Source organism: Chrysochloris asiatica, unplaced genomic scaffold (genome assembly GCF_000296735.1).
Source record: "Chrysochloris asiatica unplaced genomic scaffold, ChrAsi1.0 scaffold00033, whole genome shotgun sequence".
Classification (NCBI taxonomy): Eukaryota; Metazoa; Chordata; class Mammalia; order Afrosoricida; family Chrysochloridae; genus Chrysochloris; species Chrysochloris asiatica.
The window spans coordinates 4,250,768-4,272,423 of NW_006408551.1; the positions used below are offsets into that span (position 1 = coordinate 4,250,768).

Genomic DNA, 21,656 nt, shown 5'->3' on the forward strand with positions numbered 1-21,656 from the left:
TTCCAAAGCCTGCCCATCTTCCAGTATGGAGTGTAGGTCTCCTTCCAGCTCATTTGCCTCAGTCACTTTATCTTGTTTCTGGACATGTGCTGATACGGTCATCTGTTTCTGTTTTTTGGGCATATTCAGGAGTTATATGTGGCCTTAATACTTAGACGGGTGTGTGTTATGGTATTTTTTATGCATTCTGATTGCCTCCAGATAGATGTGATCAGGAAATTGGCTTCCCTTTTCACTCTTCTTCTTGAGAAATTTCACGATGCCACTGTTGGTCGTTTTGATATAACTTAGGATTTAATTTTTGGCCTATTTCCTTTTTTGTCTGCCTGTCCAACTCCACAATCCCCATTCAGGCATTTTTTTCTAGTTATAAACAGTTCAGGGCCGGCTGTAGCCATTTGGTTTTAAGTGGGAACTGTCTCTTTAAATTTTGAGGAGATCTGTGCATATGTGTAGTAGAACCCTCCGAGTGTGGGGCTGGGATGTCCACTAGCTCAGGCACCCCTATAGTCACCAGAATGGAGGTGCACAGACAGCAAGGGACCAATGAACAGATACCAAAAGAAAAGAATGTCCACACTTTTATCTCCGCGGTTCTGTCAGACGTCCATGGCTGCTCTGATCCTACCCTTACTTGGTCTCACCCAAGATGGCGGCTCCTGAAGCAGCTGAGAGTCTTGAATTAGAAAGCAATGGATTTCTTGCTTCTGCTACAAATGCCCCTAGCTGTAAGCCTTCCTACCTTCTAAATATTCCTTTATATTTGGTTCAGAGTTCTGGGACCATCCCCTGAGCCTGCTTCTGTGTTGTTGCTGACAGAGCTCCTCACTGCACTTCCACCCAATCCGCCATCTTGTTTGTTCTCCCCCTTTTTGTCTTTTTTGATAAAAGCAAAAATCCTCTTTGGATTTTTTTTTAATTAGCAAAAACAGGTACCCATGTAGGTTTTTGGTAAAAGCAAAACTTTGGTAAAGTAGTCTTCTGAAAAGTGGCGGATTTGAAGGTAGAACCAGTACGCTTTATTGGTAGATGTGAGGTGCCGTCAAAGCTGGCAGTCATTATCTTAAATTGGTTCAGGTCAGCCATGATTATGGATGAAAATCTCCCCAACAAAAGGTAGAGTTAAAGGTTGTTAGCTTGAGCAACTGGAAGGATAGATTTGTCTATCATTATTCATTCTGCTTAGAGCAATCTGCCAACAGATCTTGGAGTGGCTGGTTCTGTCCCCTCATTTGTTGTTGTTTGTGATGTGCTGTTGAGTTGGTTCTGACTCATAGTGATCCTGTATAGGGTTTCCTAGGAGTGACTGGTGGGTTTGAACCGCCAACCTTGCAGTTCCAAACTGACCTTGCGATCTAGTGCATTATCCTGCAACATCACACCAGGACTCCACCCCCTCATTTAGCTTATATCTAAATGACACTTCCATATGGAGATCTAAGGTAGCCCCCCTCCACACACACACCCCTCTTTGCTCCTGTCCTGGCAAATGTCTACCACGTTCAATATTCTTCAAAGCATAGATCATCACCTGCAGTTATCTTATTTGTTGGAGTTAATATCTGTCACTCCCAACTAGAATAAGCTCTGGGAAGGCAGGGACAATGCCTGTCTTGTTTTCTGCTGTATCCACAGAACCTGGAATAATACTTGGCACCAAGTGGATACCCAGTAATTGTTGAACGAATGTAATGGATGACAAGTTAATTCAAATGTCACTTAACTTATGTGACTTTCATTAACTAACCCAGAGAGATAGTTGTGTTCCTTCAGCACTTATGTATACAATACATACACCCATATGTGCACCTACCTAGGGACATTCATGTATGTATGTGATCTGTTATGGCACTTACTTCATTATATTCTGCTTCAGAGACTGCTTCTTTCTCACTGTGGGGAAGGAGAATGTGGGAGATGAGACAAGGCAGTTGTTCGGGGACAGGTCACAGGTCACCCAAGGCTGTCTAGTTATGTGGAGGAGTGTGGACAATCTGAGACCTGGGAAACCATTGAAATATTTTACGTCAAATGATGACATACTTAATTTTGGTTTTTTGAAAGCTCACTCAGGCTGGGGGAGACCTGTCGTTAGGAAGCTGTTGCAGTAATCCAGGTGAGGAATAAAGGTTGCTGGGCCCTGAAGGAAAATGAATTTGTTGAGTGCTTTAGGGAGCTAAATCAACAGAGTGAGAGCGAGGAGTCAAGAATGATGCCCAGGGTTCTGGCTTGGACAACTGGATAGATGGTGGTTCCTGTTACTGAGACAGGTGTTTGGGAAAAGGAGTAAGTTTGGTGAAGGAAGTGGTGGATCTTGGTTTTAAATGTAATGATTTTAGTGGCTCTAGGACATCTAAGTAGAGATTTCTGAGGCGATTTTGGATCTGCTCTAGGAAGCCATCATTGAAGAGGAGGCAGGGGCAGAAGAACGGGACCTCCCTAAGGAGATAGAGAAAGGGCCAGAGAAGAGGCTCTGGCAGGACATATCTCAAGGATGGTTGGTCCATGGTGTTGGCTGCATCTGAGGCCTCAAGGAAAAGGAGGGACACTTATTTTAATGAAAGCAGAGCTTGCATATGGAAATGAAAACTCAGAATAATGTTAAATCAATTTTGCATTTCTGGGATAGACTGAGTTTTAGTCATTGTATATTATCTTTTAAGTATCCTTTTGATAGAGTCCTGGTGTGGTGCTGTGCATTAATGAACTGGATTGCAAGGTTGCTTTGAACCACAATGAGTTCAAACTCATTAGCCATTCCTCGGAAACCCTCTGGAAGGTAGCTATGAGTCAGCACCAACTCGACAGCACTTAACAACAATCCTTTTTGTACAATTCTGAATTTTCTTAATAGGATATGCACATGAGAGCTACTTCCTTTTTAGTATGTCCTTGTTGTTGTTAAGTGCCCTTGAGTCAGTTTTGACTCATAATGATCCTGTATAGGGTTTCCAAGGAGTAGTTGGAGTCCAGTGTTTTATCCCACAGCACCACGCCAGTACTCCAGTATGTCCTTAGCATGTTTTATTATCAAAATTATGCTAGCCTCAAAAAATAAGTTGAAAAATCTCCCCACTTTTTATATAAGAGTTGCAGTTGAATCTTTATTTTAAAGTCTGTCAACTTAGTACTTTCCACCAGCTCGGAGAGCAGAAACTTTCACAGGCATCACAATCTTTTGTTTAGGTGCTGCTTTTGTGAGAGCCTTAACAGCAGTCATGGCTGTCTTTTTAGGTGCTTGCTTAGCCTTTTTTCCTTCTTGGCAGCCCTGATGGCCTGTTCTCATTGAGCCTTTCTAACTTCAGGCTTCTGATTTCTCTTGGCCATTATATCAGCAAGAGATGCATCAGTGATGGCCTTCTGGAATTTGACTGCATGGTGGGTTCTTTTCTTTGAATTTCTTCCGATTGCCCCTTTTTGTGCTTTCTTCTGTAGAGGTCAGTCCAGTTTATTTGCCAAGGATTCCTCTTGGAAAGGAATGCAGACTTGTATTTTGCATTAAGAAACTGGAAAACCTTCCCGTTGGTCCTGGCATAGCATCTCCTGTGTTTAGGATATATTTTGTATCCGCTGAAACTGCACAGTTCAACCTTCTTGGCTGCAGCTGCAGAGAAACAGGGAGTGTTAGTAGTTTTAGGAACATTCAAATTTCCTATTTCTGCTTAAGGTCAGTTATATTTGCTAGAGATTTGTCCATTTTGCCTGATTTTGGCATACAATTGTTCATGGTATTCTTGTTGTTGTTAAGTGCCGTGGAGTTGGTTCCAACTCATAGTAACGCTGCATAGCGTTTCCAGGACTTTATATCTTCTGGGAAAGCTTCATCTTTCTCCCGCAGAGTGACTGGCCAGGCTGAACCGCAGATCTGTGGTTCCCAGTCTGGTGCTTATCATTCTAGTATCATTTTTAATCTCTGCGTCATCTGTAATTTTTGCTTCCATCTTCGTTATCAGTCAGAGGTTGGTCAGTTTTATTAGTCTCTTCAAAGAACCAATTTTTGGGTCTGCTAAGCTTTTCTATTTTTTATTTTGTTAATTTCCATTCATCTTTCATTTTCTTTCTGCTACTTTTTGCTGTTCTTTTTCAACTACTTAAAAATGAATCCTAAAAAAAGAAAAAAAAAAAGAATCCTTAGGAGATTCTTTTTCAGCACTCCTCTTATAAATTTACTATCATTCACACAGTCTTATGAATATTTTAAAGTTCTTTTTTTTTTTTTAGTTTAACATTCAAATTCATTCTTGCACAGTTTAGGAGAGTAGAAGTCCAAATTCAGGGTGCCCACTATAGGGGAAGGCTTTCTTTCTGTTGGTTCACAGTTGGAGGAAATTCCTGTTTCTTTTCAGCATCTGTGGGCCTGGCATTCCTGGAGATCTCCATGTGTCTTGGCATCAGTCTTCCCCTGAGTCTGGGAGGTTCCCAGTGCAGGGACTCTGGGTCCAAAGGGCATGTTCCCTCCCAGCTCATCTTTCTTAGTGGCAGTAATCCTCTCTCTACTTGCTTAATTCTCTAAATAGATCATACTTTTCCCATGATTCAAAACACAGAAAATATGAAAGGCATACAATGCAAAGTCTTCCTCTCAAACTTGTCTCCAGTGTGTGCACACAGTACTGCCCACTCTTAGTTTTTTCGTGTATCCTTTCTGATTTTCTTATTTATAAGCAATTTTAATAGTGATCTTTATTTCCTTTTCCCTTTGTTTAAATACATAAATAGTATATTATATACACTGTTCTACACTGTGTTTTTATTTCCCTTAATGATAATCTTTAGAGGTGTTCCTATGGCAGTACACAAAAGCGTCCTCCTTTGTTTTAACAGCAGTGTAGTGTTCCATGGTACAGATGTTATTTGTGACTATTATTGTATTGATAAAAATTATTTTCCTTTCAGTGTTTGGTTATTACAAAATATTATTACATTGTACATATTGTCATGTATAAATGTTGTTGGTAAGTGCCATTGAGTCAGTTCTGACCCATAGCAACCCTGAACAGGGTTTCCAAGGCTGTAAATCTTTATGGGAGCAGAAAGCCTCATCTTTCTCCCACGGAGCAGCTGGTAGTTTCGAACTGCTGACCTTGTGGTTTGCAGCCCAATTCGTAACCACTACGCTACCCTGTATAAATAGATCTATATATAAATTCCTAAAAGTATAATCGGTGTATATTTAATGATTATCTTTTTAAAAAAACCTTTATTATGGAAAATTAAAAGTACATATAAAATGAGTCTGAGATTGATCAAACATGCAATCAAGATTTATTGATAATTACTAGTAGTTGGAATACAAAGGTTGGAAACAAAGAGGAAGGATCAGTAGTTGGAAAATATGACCTTGTTAGTGACAGAAATGATGCTGGAGATCGCATGATAGAATTTTGCCTGACCACTGACTTCTTCATTACAAATACCTTTTAAACAACATAAAAGATGATTTGTTGTTGGTAAGTGCTATCAAGTTGGTTCTGACTCATAGTGAAGCCCTATGTAGGACTTCCAGGGAGCAGCTGGTGACCTTGTGGTTCAAACAGACTTTGTGATCCAGTGCTTATCCCTATAGCACCATACCAAGACTCCAAAAGATGATTATACTCATGGAACTCACCAGATGGAACACATAGAAATCAAATTGACTAATTTGGTGGAAAGAGACAGTGAAAAAGCTCCTTATCATCAGCCAAAACAAGGCCAGGGGCAGATTGTGGAACAAACGATCAGTTGCTCATAATGCAAGTTCAGGCTGAAGCTGAAGAAATTTAAAAGAAGTCCACGAGAGCCAAAATATGACATTGAACATATTCCACCTGAATTTAGAAATATCTGAAGAACAGATTTGCTGTATTAAGACACTAATGATTGAAAACAAGAATTCTTGGATGGCATCAAGAACATCATACAGGAAGAAAGCAAAAAGGCCATTAAGAAGGCAAGAAAGAAAGAAAAGACCAAAATAGATGTCAGAATAGACTCTGAAACTTCCTATCCAGCATAGGGATGCTAAAGCAAATGGAAGAAATGAAGAGGTAAAAGAACTGAACAGAAAAATTCAAAAGACAGCTTGAGAAGACCAAGTCAAATAAAGAAAAGTGCAAAATATGGAGTTAGAAAACCAAAAGGAAAGAACACGCTCAGCATTTCTCAAGCTGAAAGAACTGAGTGGAAAAATCAAGCCTTGACTTCCAATACTGAAGGATTCTGTAGGCAAAATATTGAATGATGGAAAAAAAAAAAAATTCGCCCCCCCCAAAAAAATGGATGGAATACTCAGAGTTACTGTACCAAAAAGAAATGGTTGCTATTCAACTATTTCAAAGGTTGTATGTGATTAAGAACCAGTGGTACTGAAGGAAGAAATTCAAGGTGCACTGGCAAAGAACAAGGCTCCAGAAATTAATGGAATACAAATTGAAACCTTTCAACAAACTAATGCAGCACTGGAGGCACTCACTTATGTAAGAAATTTGTAGGACAGCTACCTGGCTAACTGACTGAAAGAGATCCATATTTGTGCACATTCCAAAGAGAGGTGATCCAATGGAGTATGGAAATAATTGGACAATAGTATTGGGCTGTGAACCGCAAGGTCAGCAGTTCGAAAATACCAGCTGCTCTGCGGGCGAAAGATGAAACTTTCTGTTCCTGTAAAGATTTACAGCCTTGGAAACCCTGTACAGGGTCACTATGGGTCGGAACCGACTCAACGACACTTAACAACAACGTTGATATCACATGCAAGTAAAATTTTGTTAAAGATAATTAAAAACAACTGTAATAGTACATTGACAGAGAACTGCTAGAGGTTCAAGCCGGATTCAGATGAGGGTATAGAAGGAGGGATATCAATGCTGACAAGAGATGGATCTTGATTGAAAGCAGAGACTACCCAAAAGACATTTACCTCAGCTAATTTATTGACTATGCAAAGGCTTTTAACTATTTGAATCATGAGTAAGGAAGACTATAAAAGAATTGACGCGTTTGAGTTACGGTTTTGGAGAAGAATATTAACGATACCACAGACTATCAGAAGAGCAAACAAATCTGTGTTGAAGGAAGTGCAACTAGCATGCTTCTTAGAAGCCAAGATGGACAGACTTTATCTCTACTTCAGACATATTATCAGGAGGGATCAATTTCTGGAGAAGGACATCATGATTGGTAAAGTGGAGGATCAGTGAAAAGAGAAACCCCCAGTGAGATGGATTGGCACAGTGGCAGTAACAATGGGCTCAAGCATAGCAGTAATTGTGAGAATGGTGCAGGACTGGGCACTGTTTCTTTCTGTTATACATAGGATTGCTGTGGGATGGAACTGACTGCATTGCACCTAACAACAACAACAACAACATAAAATGAGAAAGACCAGTGTGACTACCCACCAGGTATCATGTAGCTTCAACACTTACAACCAGTCTCATTTCATCTATCCCCCTACCAACCTCCCTGTATTCCCTCCACTCCCAGATAATTTTGAAGCAAATCCAAGACCTCTTCATCCATAAATTATCTCTATATTTACATCTAAAAATAAGGGCTTTTATTAAAATATATCTACAAGCCTTGTTGTTGTTGTTAAGTGCTGTTGAGTTGATTCCGACCCATAGTGACCCTGTACAGGGTTTCCGAGGCTATAAATCTTTCCAGGAGCAGAAAGCCCCATCTTTCTCCCGTGGAACAACTGGTAGTTTCAAACTGCTGACCTTAAGGTTCGCAGCCCAATTCGTAACCACTACGCTACCAGAGCTCCTTTCTACAAGCTTTATCACACTACAAATTGACAATAATTCCTTAATATATTTAAATTTTCCTAGTTAACTCTTTTGTTATGGTTGGCCTATTTGAAACAGAATCCAAATAAGGTTCACGTACTATATTTGGTGGTTCTAGTTAAATGACCTGTAATGGGTGGCTAGCCCCTTCATCTTTTTTTTAAAAAAATGTTTTTTCCAGTTATAGATGCTTTGGTTTAAAATTGAAAAAGGTGTGCCTCAGGGTTGTAACCATTCACCATACATGCTCAGTCTGCACGTTGAGCAAATAATCCGAGAAGCTGGATTGTATGAAGAAGAACATGGCAAGAGGATTGGAGGGAGACTTATTAACAACCTGCATTATGCAGATGACACACCCTTGCCTGCTGAAAGCACAGAGGACTTAAAATACTTAACGATGAAGGTCAAAGACTACAGTCTTCGGTCTGGATTACACCTCAATCTTAAGAAAACAAAAATCCTCAAAACTACACCAATGAGCAATGTTGTAAGTGCAGAAAACAGTGAAATTGTCAAGGATTTCCTTTTACTTGGATCCACAATCAATACCCATGGAAGCAGGAGTCAAATCAAATGATGGTGTTCAGGGCAAGATGGTGGAGTAAGCAGACGCACTGAGCTGACACTGCAACAAAGACATGAGAAACCGAGTGACAGAGATACAGATGGTGAGCCTGGAACCCTGAGCATCAGAGGTGAACTGAGTGTTGACTGGAAGGGAAACTGGCGGACTGTGGATGTGTGGAGCCATGCAGCCATTTGAGCTTTTTTTGCGAGTGGCTGTCATTATATTGGTGTCTTTGCACAGAGAATATTGCACAGCTGGAAGTTAGTGGCAAGGGGGTGCAGTTATTCCTTGTTCCTATGCACTGCTGGTAGATGGGGACACAGCCAGTCCCCACCCTCACCAAATTGTTAGCCAGTGGTACCCCCTCCTGTGCAGCCTCTACTTTGCCTGAGGTCAGATGCCTGGCATAGCACCCCTGCTTCTAGAGCCGTGTACACCCACCCTGAAATACACTATGCAAACAGTAAACAGAGAACTAACTGGGTTCACACTTCTGGTCTCTACCAGGCGTCAGGAGGTAAATGCCTGAAAATACACCAATATACTGTCATCAACTAAAGATAAATACAGTACTACAGTGTCTTGGGGAAGACAGATCATTTCAGTTTACACAGACAAGAGTGCCTTAAACAAATCACCAGAATACAGAGTCAGAAAAGAAAACACCAGAACTGGCATCAGAACTACCTGATAAGAAATTTAAAAGAATGGTAATTAGGCAACATAAGTGGGTTGTGGGAAAGGTCAAGAAAAGTACATATGAATTCAAGGAAAACATCGACAAAAGTATAGGAAAAAATTGGGAAACAAATTGACAAAATAGCTGAAAAAATGGAAGCAGCCTAAGTGTTTAAAAAAAAAAAAAGCTAAACTGAATAGAGAGAAGAAATACTGTTAACTGATGGTACATGGTAGAGATTATAATCACTGTAATGAAACAAAGTATATGATTTGTTGAATGTAAAAGTGATGATCTGCCCTGTAAACTTTCACTCAATTCACACTTAAAAACAAAAAATGGAACCAAACAAAATCAGCAATTAGAAGCTAGAACATTAACATCAAGAGATCAGAAATAGGTAATACACAAAAAGGCAAAGAAATAGAGTTGAATCAATGAAAAGCTGAATTACTGAGTTTGAAGAAAAATCTCTCAATAATCATTTGCTAAAGTAACTATCAGAAAAAAGAATTAAAAAAAACTCCAAAGAAAGTCTAAGGTTTATGTGGGGCACTGTCAAGTGAAATAACTTAATGGGTTATAGGAATGTCAGAACAGGAAGAGACAAAAAAAACAAAACTCATAGAGAATATTGCCCAAGAGTTGTTGGAACAATCAGACTTTAGCCACTTAGCAGACATAGCAAAGTGTCCCTTATCTGATTATTCAGTTATGCTGGTTAGTAATTCCATACATGAGCCCTGGATACTCACAGATAAATGTAAAAACCTTCCCTAAAAGCCGAGACTGTAAATTCCAAAAAGGCAAAGTTTTTCCCCCCAAAAAAGCTAAAGAGGATATAGAGAAACTCTGTTAACTGATGGTATGTGGAGGGGATTATAATCAATGTAATGAAACAAGGTATATGAATGTTTGAATGTGAAACCGATGATGTGCCCTGAAAACTTTCACTCAATCCACAATAAAAACCTTAAAAAAAAAGTTGTTGGAACAAACTTCTGTAATATCATGAAAGACTAGAAGATAGCCATTTAAGAAGTTGAATGAAATCCAAACAGGATAGACCCCAAAAGAAAAACACAAGACATAATCAAACTTTTCAAAGCCAAAGATAAGGAAAGAATTCTGAGAGCAGCTTAGGGAAAACAAAAGGTTACTTAAAAATAAGACTATAATTAGATGAGGCTCTGATTTGTCAGCAGAAACCAAGCAGGCAAGAAGACAATGGAATGACATATAAAAATTCTGAAAACCAAATTGCCAACCAAGAATCACATATCCAGTAAAACTGTCAAAATATGATGGCAAAACTAGGTCATTTTCTGACAAACAGAAATTAAAAGAATTTTTAAAAATCAGACCAACCTTATAAAAATAAACTAAAGGGAGTTCCTTGGACAGAGAAACAATAGCAGCAGATGCCATCCGGAGACTAGAGTAAGTGACAATATCTATACTAAACCTAGATATGCAAAGTGAAACAGACCTATTAGACTAAAAATAGAAAACCAGAGATACAGCTGCAACAACAAAACACCTTCAAGTCAAAACTGGCTAACAATGTAGTTAGAGAACTTACAAATGGAGAAGAAATCAAATAGATTTCAAGAAAAATAACATAAACCTAACTGAAACCCTAAAAACTCAACCAAGCCTTACTCCTAGCCCTAACCCAACCCTTGCTCTTAATACTAACCCTAGTCTTAACCATAAACCTGACAAGTAATGAAGTGCTAGGCCTAGCCTAGGTCTAGTCATAGTCCCAACCCTAGCCCTTACTCTGTAATTTCACCCACACCAAAAAAAAAATAATTTAAAAAATCAAATGATGTGTTGCACTGGGCAAATCTGCAAAAGACATCTTTAAAGTGTTCAAAAACAAAGATGGTCACTTTGAGGACTAAAGTGTGCCTGACCCAAGTTGTGGTATTTTTAATCACTTCATATGCATGCAAAAGCTGGACAATGAATAAGGAAGACCAAAGAAGAACTGGTGCCTTTGAATTATTGTATTGGGGGAAGAATATTGAATATACCATGAAGTCCTGATGTGGCGCTGTGGGTTAATACATATACATACATACAAGAAGCTCTGGTAGCGTAGTGGTTACGAGTTGGGCTACCAACCTCAAGGTCAGCAGTTTGAAACTACCAGCGGTTCTGCTGGAGAAAGGCTTTCTGCACTCATAAAGATTTACAGCCTCGGAAACCCTGTGCAGGGTCACCATGAGTCAGAACGGACTCCAGGGCACACCACCACCACCACCATCACCATTGTATGTATATGCAAATGGAATCCTGGTGTGATGTTGTAGGATAAGCACTAGACTGCAAGGTTGGTTTGAACTACGTGGTCTGCGCTTCAAATTCACCAGCTGCTCCTTGGAAAGCCTATACAGGGTCACTATGAGTCAGAACCGACTTGACAGTACTCAACAACATGTATATGTACATAGCATATTTATGAAAAGCAAGGATATAAAACAAACAAAAACCAGTTCGTTACCTGAAGTTACCTGCCTGGGTTTAATTCCTGTCTTTACTACGTATCAGCTGGTCAGCCTGAACAAGTCCATTTGGGTGCATGCAACCAAGTTTCGTTAGCCACAAAACTGAGATACTGATGCCTCCCTTGCTGGTTTTTGTGATCATCAGTGAGCTACTGTATATAAAGTGCTCACAGAACCTGACATACTGTAAATGCTAAATGAAAGGCAGCTGTTCTAAGAAAAAATCTAGGTATTGGTGGTAGTTATGGTTTAGTCACCCTTTCTGTCCTGGCAGTTCCTGTGTGACGAGGGTGCTGGTATTTCTGGGGACTACATCGACCGTGTGGATGAGCCTCTGTCCTGCTCTTATGTGTTGACCATAAGGACTCCACGGCTTTGCCTCCACCCTCTCCTCCGTCCCCCACCCAGTGCTGCTCCCCAAGCCATTCTCTGCCACCCTGCCCTGCAGCCAGAGGAGTACATGGCCTACATCCAACAGCAAGCTGGTGAGTAGTTAGAAGACTGAATTGAGGAAGGAGATGTATGGGAAGGGAGACAGACATAGAAGGGAGACAGGAGATAGAAGTCCCATTCAAATAGCTGTTCCTCCTAGACTCCAAACAGTATGGAGACAAAATCATAGAGCTGCAAGACCTGGATCCCCAAGTGTGGAGTGAGACCAAGTCTGAGTCAGCACCCCCAAAGAGAGAAGGTAGGACTTTGTTTCACTTATTCTGGAAAACGCACCCCATTTCTTCCCTCCTTCCAATTCTTATCCTGTGTCCTGAGTGTTGTGGGTGGAGGGAGGACAGTATGAACCCTTAGTAGTAATAGAGGAGGAGAGGAGAGTTCATTCTGTTTGCCCCCTTCCGTTTCTCCCCTCCTTTCAGATCCCTCCCTATTCTCTGTACCCCAGGTACAAGCCCAGCCAAGGAGGACAATAAGGAATCAGATTTCTGGAAGATGGTTCATGAGCAAGAGGACCAGGTCCTGGGAGGGCAGGAGGCACAGGCTGAGGTGAGACACAGCTTCCATTTCTCTGATGCATCTGGACCTGGGCTTTGGGATGGGATGGGGAAGGTTACTAGCTGAGGTCAGTATGTGGTTGGCATATAGCAGCTTATGCACCCGACTGTGCTCTATTCCTCAGCAGGAGCGGGAACCAAACATGGAGGCAGCAGATCCAGCTCCGCGTTCTCCTGATGGCAAGTGAACCAACCGTCAGCACCAACCCCCACCCCTCCGCCCCCCACAATCAGCCCATCTCCTTACTATTTGGATGTAGCTTAAGCTGGGGAGGGAGGCGAGGGGCTGGAGCTAAACTTGGGGAGGGGGATTGAGCTACCACGGTAGCTGCAGATTCATTTTCACAGGAGTAAATACTCTGTAGACACTAATGCTCTTTTAGGGAGGTAGTAGATCACAGTGGCTCTGCCATTTGCTGACATTCTAATCCTGGGTGATTCTACTTAAATTTAATTTCCTGAACCCATAAAATGGGGGTATAGCCTCTACGTTAGAGGATTAAATGAGAACAAATGCCTGGAATTGAGCAGACACTCAATAAATGGTTAATGTTTATGGACAGGGGAGAACAGGATCTGAGGAAGAAGAGCCCTTAGCCCCAGAATCACTTCTGTAGTCCTAGAAACTGTACGTGAAAGAACAGGGGATTTGCAGTTTGTTAGCATCCTTCTCTCCCACCTGTGAGCCCCCCTTAGGACAGTGCTGTCTGTAGGGGTGTGTTTTGGCCCATCTTGATGACAAGTAGCTCCCGGGCGCAGGGACCACATCCTTCTTCGGTCTCCCCATCACCTTTCCTTAGGCAATCAATACTGAATTCAGAACACAGGATCCACTCCTATTCTTTTATCTCAGATTTTCAGAACAACGTGCAGGTCAAAGTCATCCGGAATCCTGCAGACTTGATTCGATTGATAGAGGAGCTGAAAGGTGGAGCAAAAAAGGTATGCGCCCTGCTCAGGGAGGCCTGAAACCTGCCTCCCAGCTGGGAGCACTTACTGTCCTGGGCCTGAACTAGGACCAAAAGAGCTGGCCCCTCATTTAGTTCTCTTGAGTTCCCTGTTACCATGCCTCTACCATGTTTGTCTGCCCCCAACCATGACCATGTGTGTCTACCGAAACCCCAACAGTCTACCTCTTTCTCCCCCCCTCCTGCACTCCAGGGGAAGCCAAACTTGGGTGAGGAGCAGCCTGCAGATGATGCTGAAGAAGTCCCTCAAAGGGACCCTGAGGTAAAGGAAAAGGGTGATGACGTAGAACAGCAGAGTGGGGTAGAAGAAGAAGAGGAGGAGGATGAAGAGGAAGATGAGGATGAACAGCAGTTACTAGGAGAATTTGAGAAGGAACTGGAAGGGATACTGCTCCCGTCTGACCGAGAGCAGCTCCGTTCAGAGGTGAAGGCTGGCATGGAGCGGGAACTGGAGAACATTATGAAGGAGGTGAGCATGGCTCTTACTCCTGTCACTGCAGCAGCTGTCTTCACATGTGGGCCGAGGGAGGAACTAAAGAGAGTGAAGCGTCTTTTATAGCACAGGACACGACAACACTGAGAACTGGTAGTTGGTTTTTTTGACTAAAAAAGGGGACAGTGGGGAGGGGAGATTGGAGAAAAGGATGAGAAACTTGATATTAGACATTTAGTTGGCAGTTCAAGCCCACCAATTGCTCCCTGGGAGAAAGATGAGGCTTTCTGCTCCTGCAAAAATCTATAGCCTCAGAAACACTATGTGGAGTTACTGAGAGCCAGAACTGACTCAATGGCACTTAATAACAACAACAGTGTAGAGTATGAAAGGAATCTGGTGGTACTATAGGATAAGCACTGGACTGCTAACTATAAGGTCAGCAGTTCAAACCTACCAGCTGCTCCAAGGGAGACTGATAAGGCTCTATGCTCCCATAAATATATACAGCCTCGGATCACTGTAAGTCAGAACCAACTCACAGAAGTGGGTTTGGTTTTTGTTTTTTGTTTTTAATTTATAGAGTATGAATTGAATTCTGGTGGTGCCATGGGTTAAGCGCTGGGCTGCCAACTACAAGGTGTATGGTTTAAACGTCTTAACTGTTCCATAGGATAAAGATGAAGCTGGCTTTTCCTGTAAAGATTTACAGTTTCATACCCTGTACTCTGCCCTATAGGGTGGCTGTGACTCAGAACTGGCTTGCCAGCAGTGGGGTTTCTGTTGTTGTTGTTTTGGTATAGAGTATGAAGGTACCGTGTCATAGTGGTTGGCGGTTTGATTTAAACCTACCAGCACTTGTGGGAAGACAGAAGTGGTAGTCTGCTTCCACAAAGATTACAGCTTTGGAAACCCTGTGGGGGGCAGTTGTACTCTGCCTATATGTTTGCTATGAGTTGGAATCGAATCAATGGCAGTGGGTTAGAGAGTATGAGCATCCCAGGGTGGCACCTGACTACTATAGGTTGGCAGTTTGAACCCACCCACTGGTGCTGCAGAAGAAAGGCCTGGCAACCTGCCATAAAGATTCTAGCCAAGGAAACCGTGTGAAAGCAGTTCTGCTCTGTAACACGAGGTCCAAATCAGAAGTAACAAGTTTGGATTTGGTTTATAGAGGATGAGCCAAGGGCTTTCTCTGCTCCCCAGACCACTGATTCTCCACACCCTCTTGGGCATTTCAGACAGAGAAGGAACTTGACCCAGATGGGCTGAAGAAGGAGTCAGAGCGTGATCGGGCAATGCTAGCCCTTACATCCACTCTCAACAAGCTCATCAAAAGGCTGGAGGAAAAACAGAGTCCACAGCTGGTGAAGAGGCGCCAGAAAAGGAGGGTTGTTCCCAAAAAACCTACCCCTTCCCCACAGCCTACAGGTGAGAGCTGTGAAGGAAGAAGGAGCAGGCCAGTCTGCTGTCTTTCTCTCTCAGCTCTGTTGTTCCTGAAGGGCACTGTGTTCTTTCTCTTCTGGACTGTTCTTCCCTGTGTCTGGAAAAATGATTCTCACTGTCACCTTTTTCCCACGGCCTCCACCCCTTTGTGTGACTGGCCTCCTATTCATCCTTTTAGGAAGCAGCTTCTAGAGCACATCTATCTGGTTTTCTTATTGACTCCTTACTTCCAGTGCCTAGCACCTTGCCTGGCACATAGTGGGTCATGGGTAGGGAGGAATTGAAGTGTAGTGGTTACGAATCAGGCTGTGAACCTTAAAGGTCAGCAGTTTGAAACTATCAGCTATTCCGTGGGAGTAAGATGAGGCTTTCTGCTCCCGTAAAGATTTACAGCCTCGGAAATCCTGTACAGGATCGCTATGAGTTGGAACCGACTCCACGGCACATAGCCACCACCACCAAACCCATATGCTGGAAACCACACATGTAGGAACGATGCAGCCTATCAACAATAGGACTGCCCTGGGAGAGGTCCCAGCAGCCAGAGTATGACTAGGCCAGCCAGCTGTGTGGACAGATGTGAAATGATGCCTTCTTGCAGCCGCTGGGTCCATTCCACATAGTCCTGTGGTTGTGGAGACCAATCATTCATTCCATGTGTCCTAGAACACTTCAGTTTCAAACGTCCCATCCCGCTAGGAACCAACTCGATAGCACGTAACAACAGTGTCTTTAATCACTGAAATGTCTTTAAAGTTCCTGCATGTCAAGGACCAAACCACAGTTTTTTAACCTGGCTCTATAAAACAAACTGCATAGTCAGCCCAGGTGGCCTAATGTTTGCTTCAGAAAACAGTTGTTCTCCTGTAGGTAATGAGCAGAATGATTGAGTAGGGAGGGAAGACGGGAAGCTGCAGCTGATGGAGGGGAGCTTTGTAGACTGGACTTGGGGGCATGATTGTATTGAACCTTGGCTCACGTATGTGTTAGGGACAGAATAGCTGCCCAAACCATTTGTGATGGCCACTGACCCTAACCCAGGGAGTCATGGCTCTGCTTTGTGTCTCCCTATGTGTTTGCCCCTCTAAGAGGAGGATCCTGAGCACAGAGTCCGGGTCCGGGTCACCAGGCTCCATCACGGAGGCCCCAATCAGGATCTGACTGTCCTCGAGATGAAACGGGAAAACCCACAGCTGAAACAAATCGAGGGGCTGGTGAAAGAGCTGCTGGAGAGGGAGGGACTCACAGCTGAAGGTGGGCCCTGGAGGGCGGGGCTGGTCTCTGAGCTGTCAGAAGGGCTCCAGGCCAGGCTTGGAGGGACTGGGGGTCTGGGCGGCACTGAAGTTCCCAGCATTCTTTTCCTCTCACTGCCCACTCATTTTGCTCCTTCCCAGGTAAAATTGAGATCAAAATTGTCCGACCAGGGGCCGAAGGGACTGAGGAGGACACACGTTGGCTTACTGATGAGGACACAAAAAACCTCAAGGAGATTTTCTTCAATATCTTGGTGAGAGGCGCCCCATGCCCAGTCCTGCCCTTCAGTTGACCCCGGCCTCTAACATGCTGTGGCACCAAGAGCACGGGGTTAGAGCCACACAGGTGTGGCTGAGCCTCCTCATTTGTACCTTGAGGCTAGTGGTTCTGGAGGCTGGCTGTCCTTGATCCTGCGGCTCACCCTCACCCATTCCTCCCAGGTGCAGGGAGCTGAAGAAGCACAGAAAGAACGACAAAGGCAGAAAGAGCTGGAGAGCAATTACCGCCGGGTGTGGGGCTCTCAGGATGGAGAGGGCACAGGGGACCTGGACGAGTTTGACTTCTGAGACCACCACCACCGCAGCTGACCCTCCGAGGAGTCTAGAATCTTCCTAGACTGGACCTGCCTCCCTCACTCCCCTCCCTTCCATCCCACCTGGGGTCCCTGAAGACAAAAACCACAGAGTGGTGCTGAGCTACAGTCTTCTTGGGCTCCAGCCCTAGGGGTGTGGAGGGCCTACTGGGTGGCTGTTAGTGCTCCTGTTGAGAGGCTCCCTGAGGGCCTCAGCAGGCCTGCAATTTTCATTCTCCTGGGATTTGACCCACATCTGCTTCCTTTCCTCCACAGGCAGCCGTTGCCCAGTGTACTCTTGCAGCTTGTTGGCTCTTTCCCCGCTCTACCTAGAGATACTGTAAGGTCTTTTGGGTGGAGTAGGGTAGGGAGAATAATAAGAAGGCCCTGAGAAGGCAAATGCCCCCAAACGCCTACCCCTGTTAAGAGTATCCCCTGCCCCTGCTTGGGGAGCTTGGTGGTGCAGTGGTTAAAGCACTCGGCTGCTAACTAAAAGATCGACCGACCACACCATGAGAGAAAGAAGGAGTGATCTGCTTTCATAAAGACTACAGCCTTGGAAACAGACAGTCCAACTTTGTCCTACCAGATCACTATGAATCAGAATTGCCTCAACCGATGACAATGGGTTTTTATTGTTTGGAGTCACTTTACCTCTTTTTTCCCTGGAATTGCTTTAGGATTTCTTTCTCCCTTTCCCTGATCACATTGTTCTACAAACTGTTTCTGAGGTGAGGAAACTTCTGTTATTGAAGAAATAGGAGGAAACTGCCTGCCACCTCTGACCCAATCCCAGTGAAAAAGGGTGCAGAACCCCCACCATGTTCTTGAACAATCAGGTTTCTAAATAAAGAACTGGACCATCAAGCCATCATTCTTTCTCTTTGTGAGGAGTGGGGTGGGCACTCAAGTCCAGATGAGGCTTGGCATTCTCTTCAGGGTGAAGTGCACGGTCTAACTGCACCGATACTATTCTTTTACTCCACACATCTTCAAGCTGGTATCACTAGGAGCTGAGGAGTACGGGAAAGGTCCAGGATGGATAAACCAAGCAGACTGGCTTGGCAAGGACTGAAACACTGGTAGTACTCATCTTCCCTTTTCCTGATTTGTTCATTTCTGTTCTTTGCCTCCTTTGGCATCAGTTCTTTCCCCACCCTCTCTCCTTTTACACTCTGTAAGGCAAAATGCACACACCAGTTACCCCACCATGGAGACCATCCTTCCACTGGAACACTCTCCCTGCAGCATTTGCACCCACCTCCCCATACCCAGTGGAGTATACCACTTCAGCATTTCCAGGAAAGACCTTCTCTAGCATTGGCTATGCCCAAGGGAGTGCTGCTGCCCACACATGCCAGCTTCCTAATGTGCCAAGGGCAGCAAGGCCTGGGAGTAGACTTCCCATCTGGTGTCTCTTCCCCACTGCCAAGTGCAGGTGTGGCTACTCCCTCCTCCTTCTGGTCTCCCAACTAAAGGCAGGGATGGGTGGAGACTCTCTCTTCAGGCTTCCCATCTCTGAGATGTATAGCCTTTCTGCTGAAGACTACTGACTCACAAGGTAAGAAAGGAATAAGACACCTGTTGCTATCAAGTTGATTCCAAATCATACCTACTGTGTGTGTGTCAGGTAGAACTACACCCTATAGGGTTTTCAATGGCTGGAATCTTAGGAAAACAGATTGCCAAGCTTCTCTTCCTCAGCAATTCTGGGTGGATTCAAACTGGCAATTTGTCAGTAGCCTAGTACAAACTACACCAGTGAAAGAACCATAAGAAGGGGATTGTTGTTAAGTACCGTGGAGTCGGTTCCGACTCAGTGACCCTGCACAGGGTTTCCAAGACTATAAATCTGCAGGAGCAGAATGCCTCATCTTTCTCCCATAGAACGGCTGGTAGTTTCGAACTGTCGACCTTGAGGTTAGCAGCCCAATTCGTAACCATTACGCTACCAGTATGAAATTCCTAGGCCTCCAACAGTGGAAACTGAGGGATTCAGTTGTTAACTGCAGGGAGTTGTATGAGACTGGCCTTATTCTTGCTGAATGTAGATTAATGCTTATTGTGTATTAATATTCACTTAGGGACCTAGTTAGGTTCCGAAGACCAGGTCCTTGTGCAAAAATATTCATTATGCCATAATGGAGGATGACCACATGATTGCATAACTGCCCAATTTCATTAACATAACTGCCAAACCACTGAGACGGTCCAGCAATATTGAAACAGAACTGTAACTGTCAAAGCCAGTGTCACTCTTGCACCTTGGCATTCATTATTGCCAGACATAAATTGCTAAATGAGCAAAATCGACTGTTTACTATTGTAAATGCAAATGTCAGGTAATCGAGTCAAGTGAGGAATTGGTGTCTTCTACTTGTATTTTTCATAGTAGAGTGATAAAATCCTGCTTCCCCAGATCTACTTCTGTCACAGGGAAGGGATGCTTCACCTGTAGATCTTAACAAACTGCCTCAAGGGCAGCTATACTTAGTGCTGGCTTCAAATCCTTAGCCTCCACTTACTAGTAATGGGACCGCAAACAAGTTTGTTTTCTCACTGATAAACTGGGATGCTAACCCTTGCCTCCTGGGTGAAGGGTTAGTGGCAGTGTACCATGCTCTGGTTCACAGTAAAAGCTCCATAACTTTTATTAGAAACCAATTCCTGAATTCTGAAAAGATGATGTGGTATTTGGAGTCAAGCACCTTAGAAGGAAGGCATTCCCCCAAACCAACCAGAAGCTACTGTATGAGAGGTGGGGGCAGGAGAATTTGTTTTGATTGGATGGAGTTGAAATCTTGGCATCATCACAAAATGGAGTTCTGGCAGCCTTTATATATATATATAATCAGTTTGTACTTTTTAAATTCCTTTGCCTTTTGTTAAAATTCCCAGGGGAAAGGCCAACGTACTAAGCAGTACTAAGGCAAATGAAAGGAGGGAGGGGAGCAGGGCATGTGGCAGACAGCAACCAAGAGGGGCTGGGAGGAAGATGGGGGGGGGGGTAGCAGGAATCCCACGGTGAGCTGTAAATGCAGCAGGGAAGTCAAGGGGAACAAACCTACCCAGGGAGACCTAGAGTCCTACTTTGACAGTTTGAATAACTTGATATTTTGATTCTCTATTCACCACCACCCTTTACATTTCCCTACCATGTTAAGGATGCTGCTGTCCATTAGATTTTACAAACCAATCAACTGGCTTACTGGTGTCTGGGATTTGCTGTAGGGTAACAACTTTGGTGGCTGGAAACTAAAGGCTTGTGGCTCTCACTGCAGGTAGTTTCATTTTCTCAGGGTCCTTGTTTCTTCCCCTTACTCTCATACTGCCTAAGTTTGGGATGATGAAGAGGGCAAGTCTTTGGCACCAGGAAAGAAAGTGGAGATGAAGTGAGGGAGTCCAGGGTTCTGAGCTGAAGGAGAGATCCTGTTTTGTTTTGTTGTTACTTGCCCCTTTTCCTCTTGCTATAATTCCCAGCGTAAACCTACATCTGTACCTGTCACTGCTCCTGCACCCACAGTACGCCTTTCCTGAACCCCTGGACCCTACTTAGGTCAGGCTGCTCAGTCTAGGTCTGTGCACAGTCAGACCCTCCTGGACCCGGTGCTGTGACCACACCTTGTTTGTAAGCTCAGTGCATACCTGCAGCTGAATGTTGTTGTGAGATTGGGTTGGTTCCAACAGGTGAGAACAAACTCTACCAGAAGACAAAGTGAGTCCTCTGATTTCCTCAAGACGGATGATGTACAACCCATTCTACACACAAGGAAAGGGCCAGCTATGTGCTGAGCCTTGCAGCCATGCAGTTCTACAGCACTGACTGGACGGTCCTACATGGGGTGGGGGGTAGTACTGATAGCCACCGAGTTGGTTCCGACTCCTAACAACCCTATATATGTTTCTGAAGCTGTAAATCTTTATAGGAGCAGAAAGCCTCATCTTTTTCCTGTGGAGCAGCTGGTCGATTTGAACTGCTGACCTTGGGGTTAGCAGCCCAGCTAATAATCCACTATGCTATTGGGGATACATGATGTGTAGGTAGGCAAATGCCTGCACCAGCTGGGTATCGGTACCAGAGACCTCTGCAGTCAGCCCTCCTGTCCCTTCCCTCCGGTACACTTCCTGACAGGGCTAGAAGAATCCCTACTATAAGCCAGTAAACTCTACTCCTGTTACCTAGTACTCAAGGTGAGTGGGCTGGCCCTGGCCAGTCATGCTGGGGCTCCAGCACTTATCACATACCCTTTGAACAGGTATTGATACTTCCCAACTTATAAATAAACAGATGCCACCCAGATAACCCACCCAAATCCACCCAGCTATAAAGTGAAGTGCCTGGTTTTTAAGATTTGAATCCAAATCTTCTCACCTCTCCAGGCTCCCCCTACCCCACAGCCTGCCCTTTCATCTATGTATCATGCCCCACTCCCAGAATGCTT

General features: G+C 43.8%; 1 protein-coding gene across 7 annotated transcripts in view; it reads left to right on the forward strand.

The window, feature by feature from the left end:
• OS9 (osteosarcoma amplified 9, endoplasmic reticulum lectin) overlaps positions 1–17,338 on the forward strand; it is a 24,509-nt gene extending 7,171 nt beyond the window's left edge. For 2 of the 7 annotated variants that reach the window (XM_006859492.1, XM_006859495.1), the window contains 9 exons: positions 11,813–12,023; positions 12,131–12,229; positions 12,434–12,534; positions 12,671–12,722; positions 13,396–13,484; positions 13,704–13,934; positions 15,185–15,374; positions 16,784–16,896; positions 17,084–17,209. In XM_006859492.1, coding sequence (XP_006859554.1) covers positions 11,813–12,023; positions 12,131–12,229; positions 12,434–12,534; positions 12,671–12,722; positions 13,396–13,484; positions 13,704–13,934; positions 15,185–15,374; positions 16,784–16,896; positions 17,084–17,209 — 1,212 coding nt within the window. Of the gene's footprint in view, positions 1–11,812; positions 12,024–12,130; positions 12,230–12,433; positions 12,535–12,670; positions 12,723–13,395; positions 13,485–13,703; positions 13,980–15,184; positions 15,375–16,478; positions 16,644–16,783; positions 16,897–17,083 lie in introns of all 7 variants that reach the window. The other 5 variants (XM_006859493.1, XM_006859494.1, XM_006859490.1 and 2 more) reach the window with 4 other exon arrangements.
• The last annotated feature ends 4,318 nt before the right edge of the window (positions 17,339–21,656 follow it).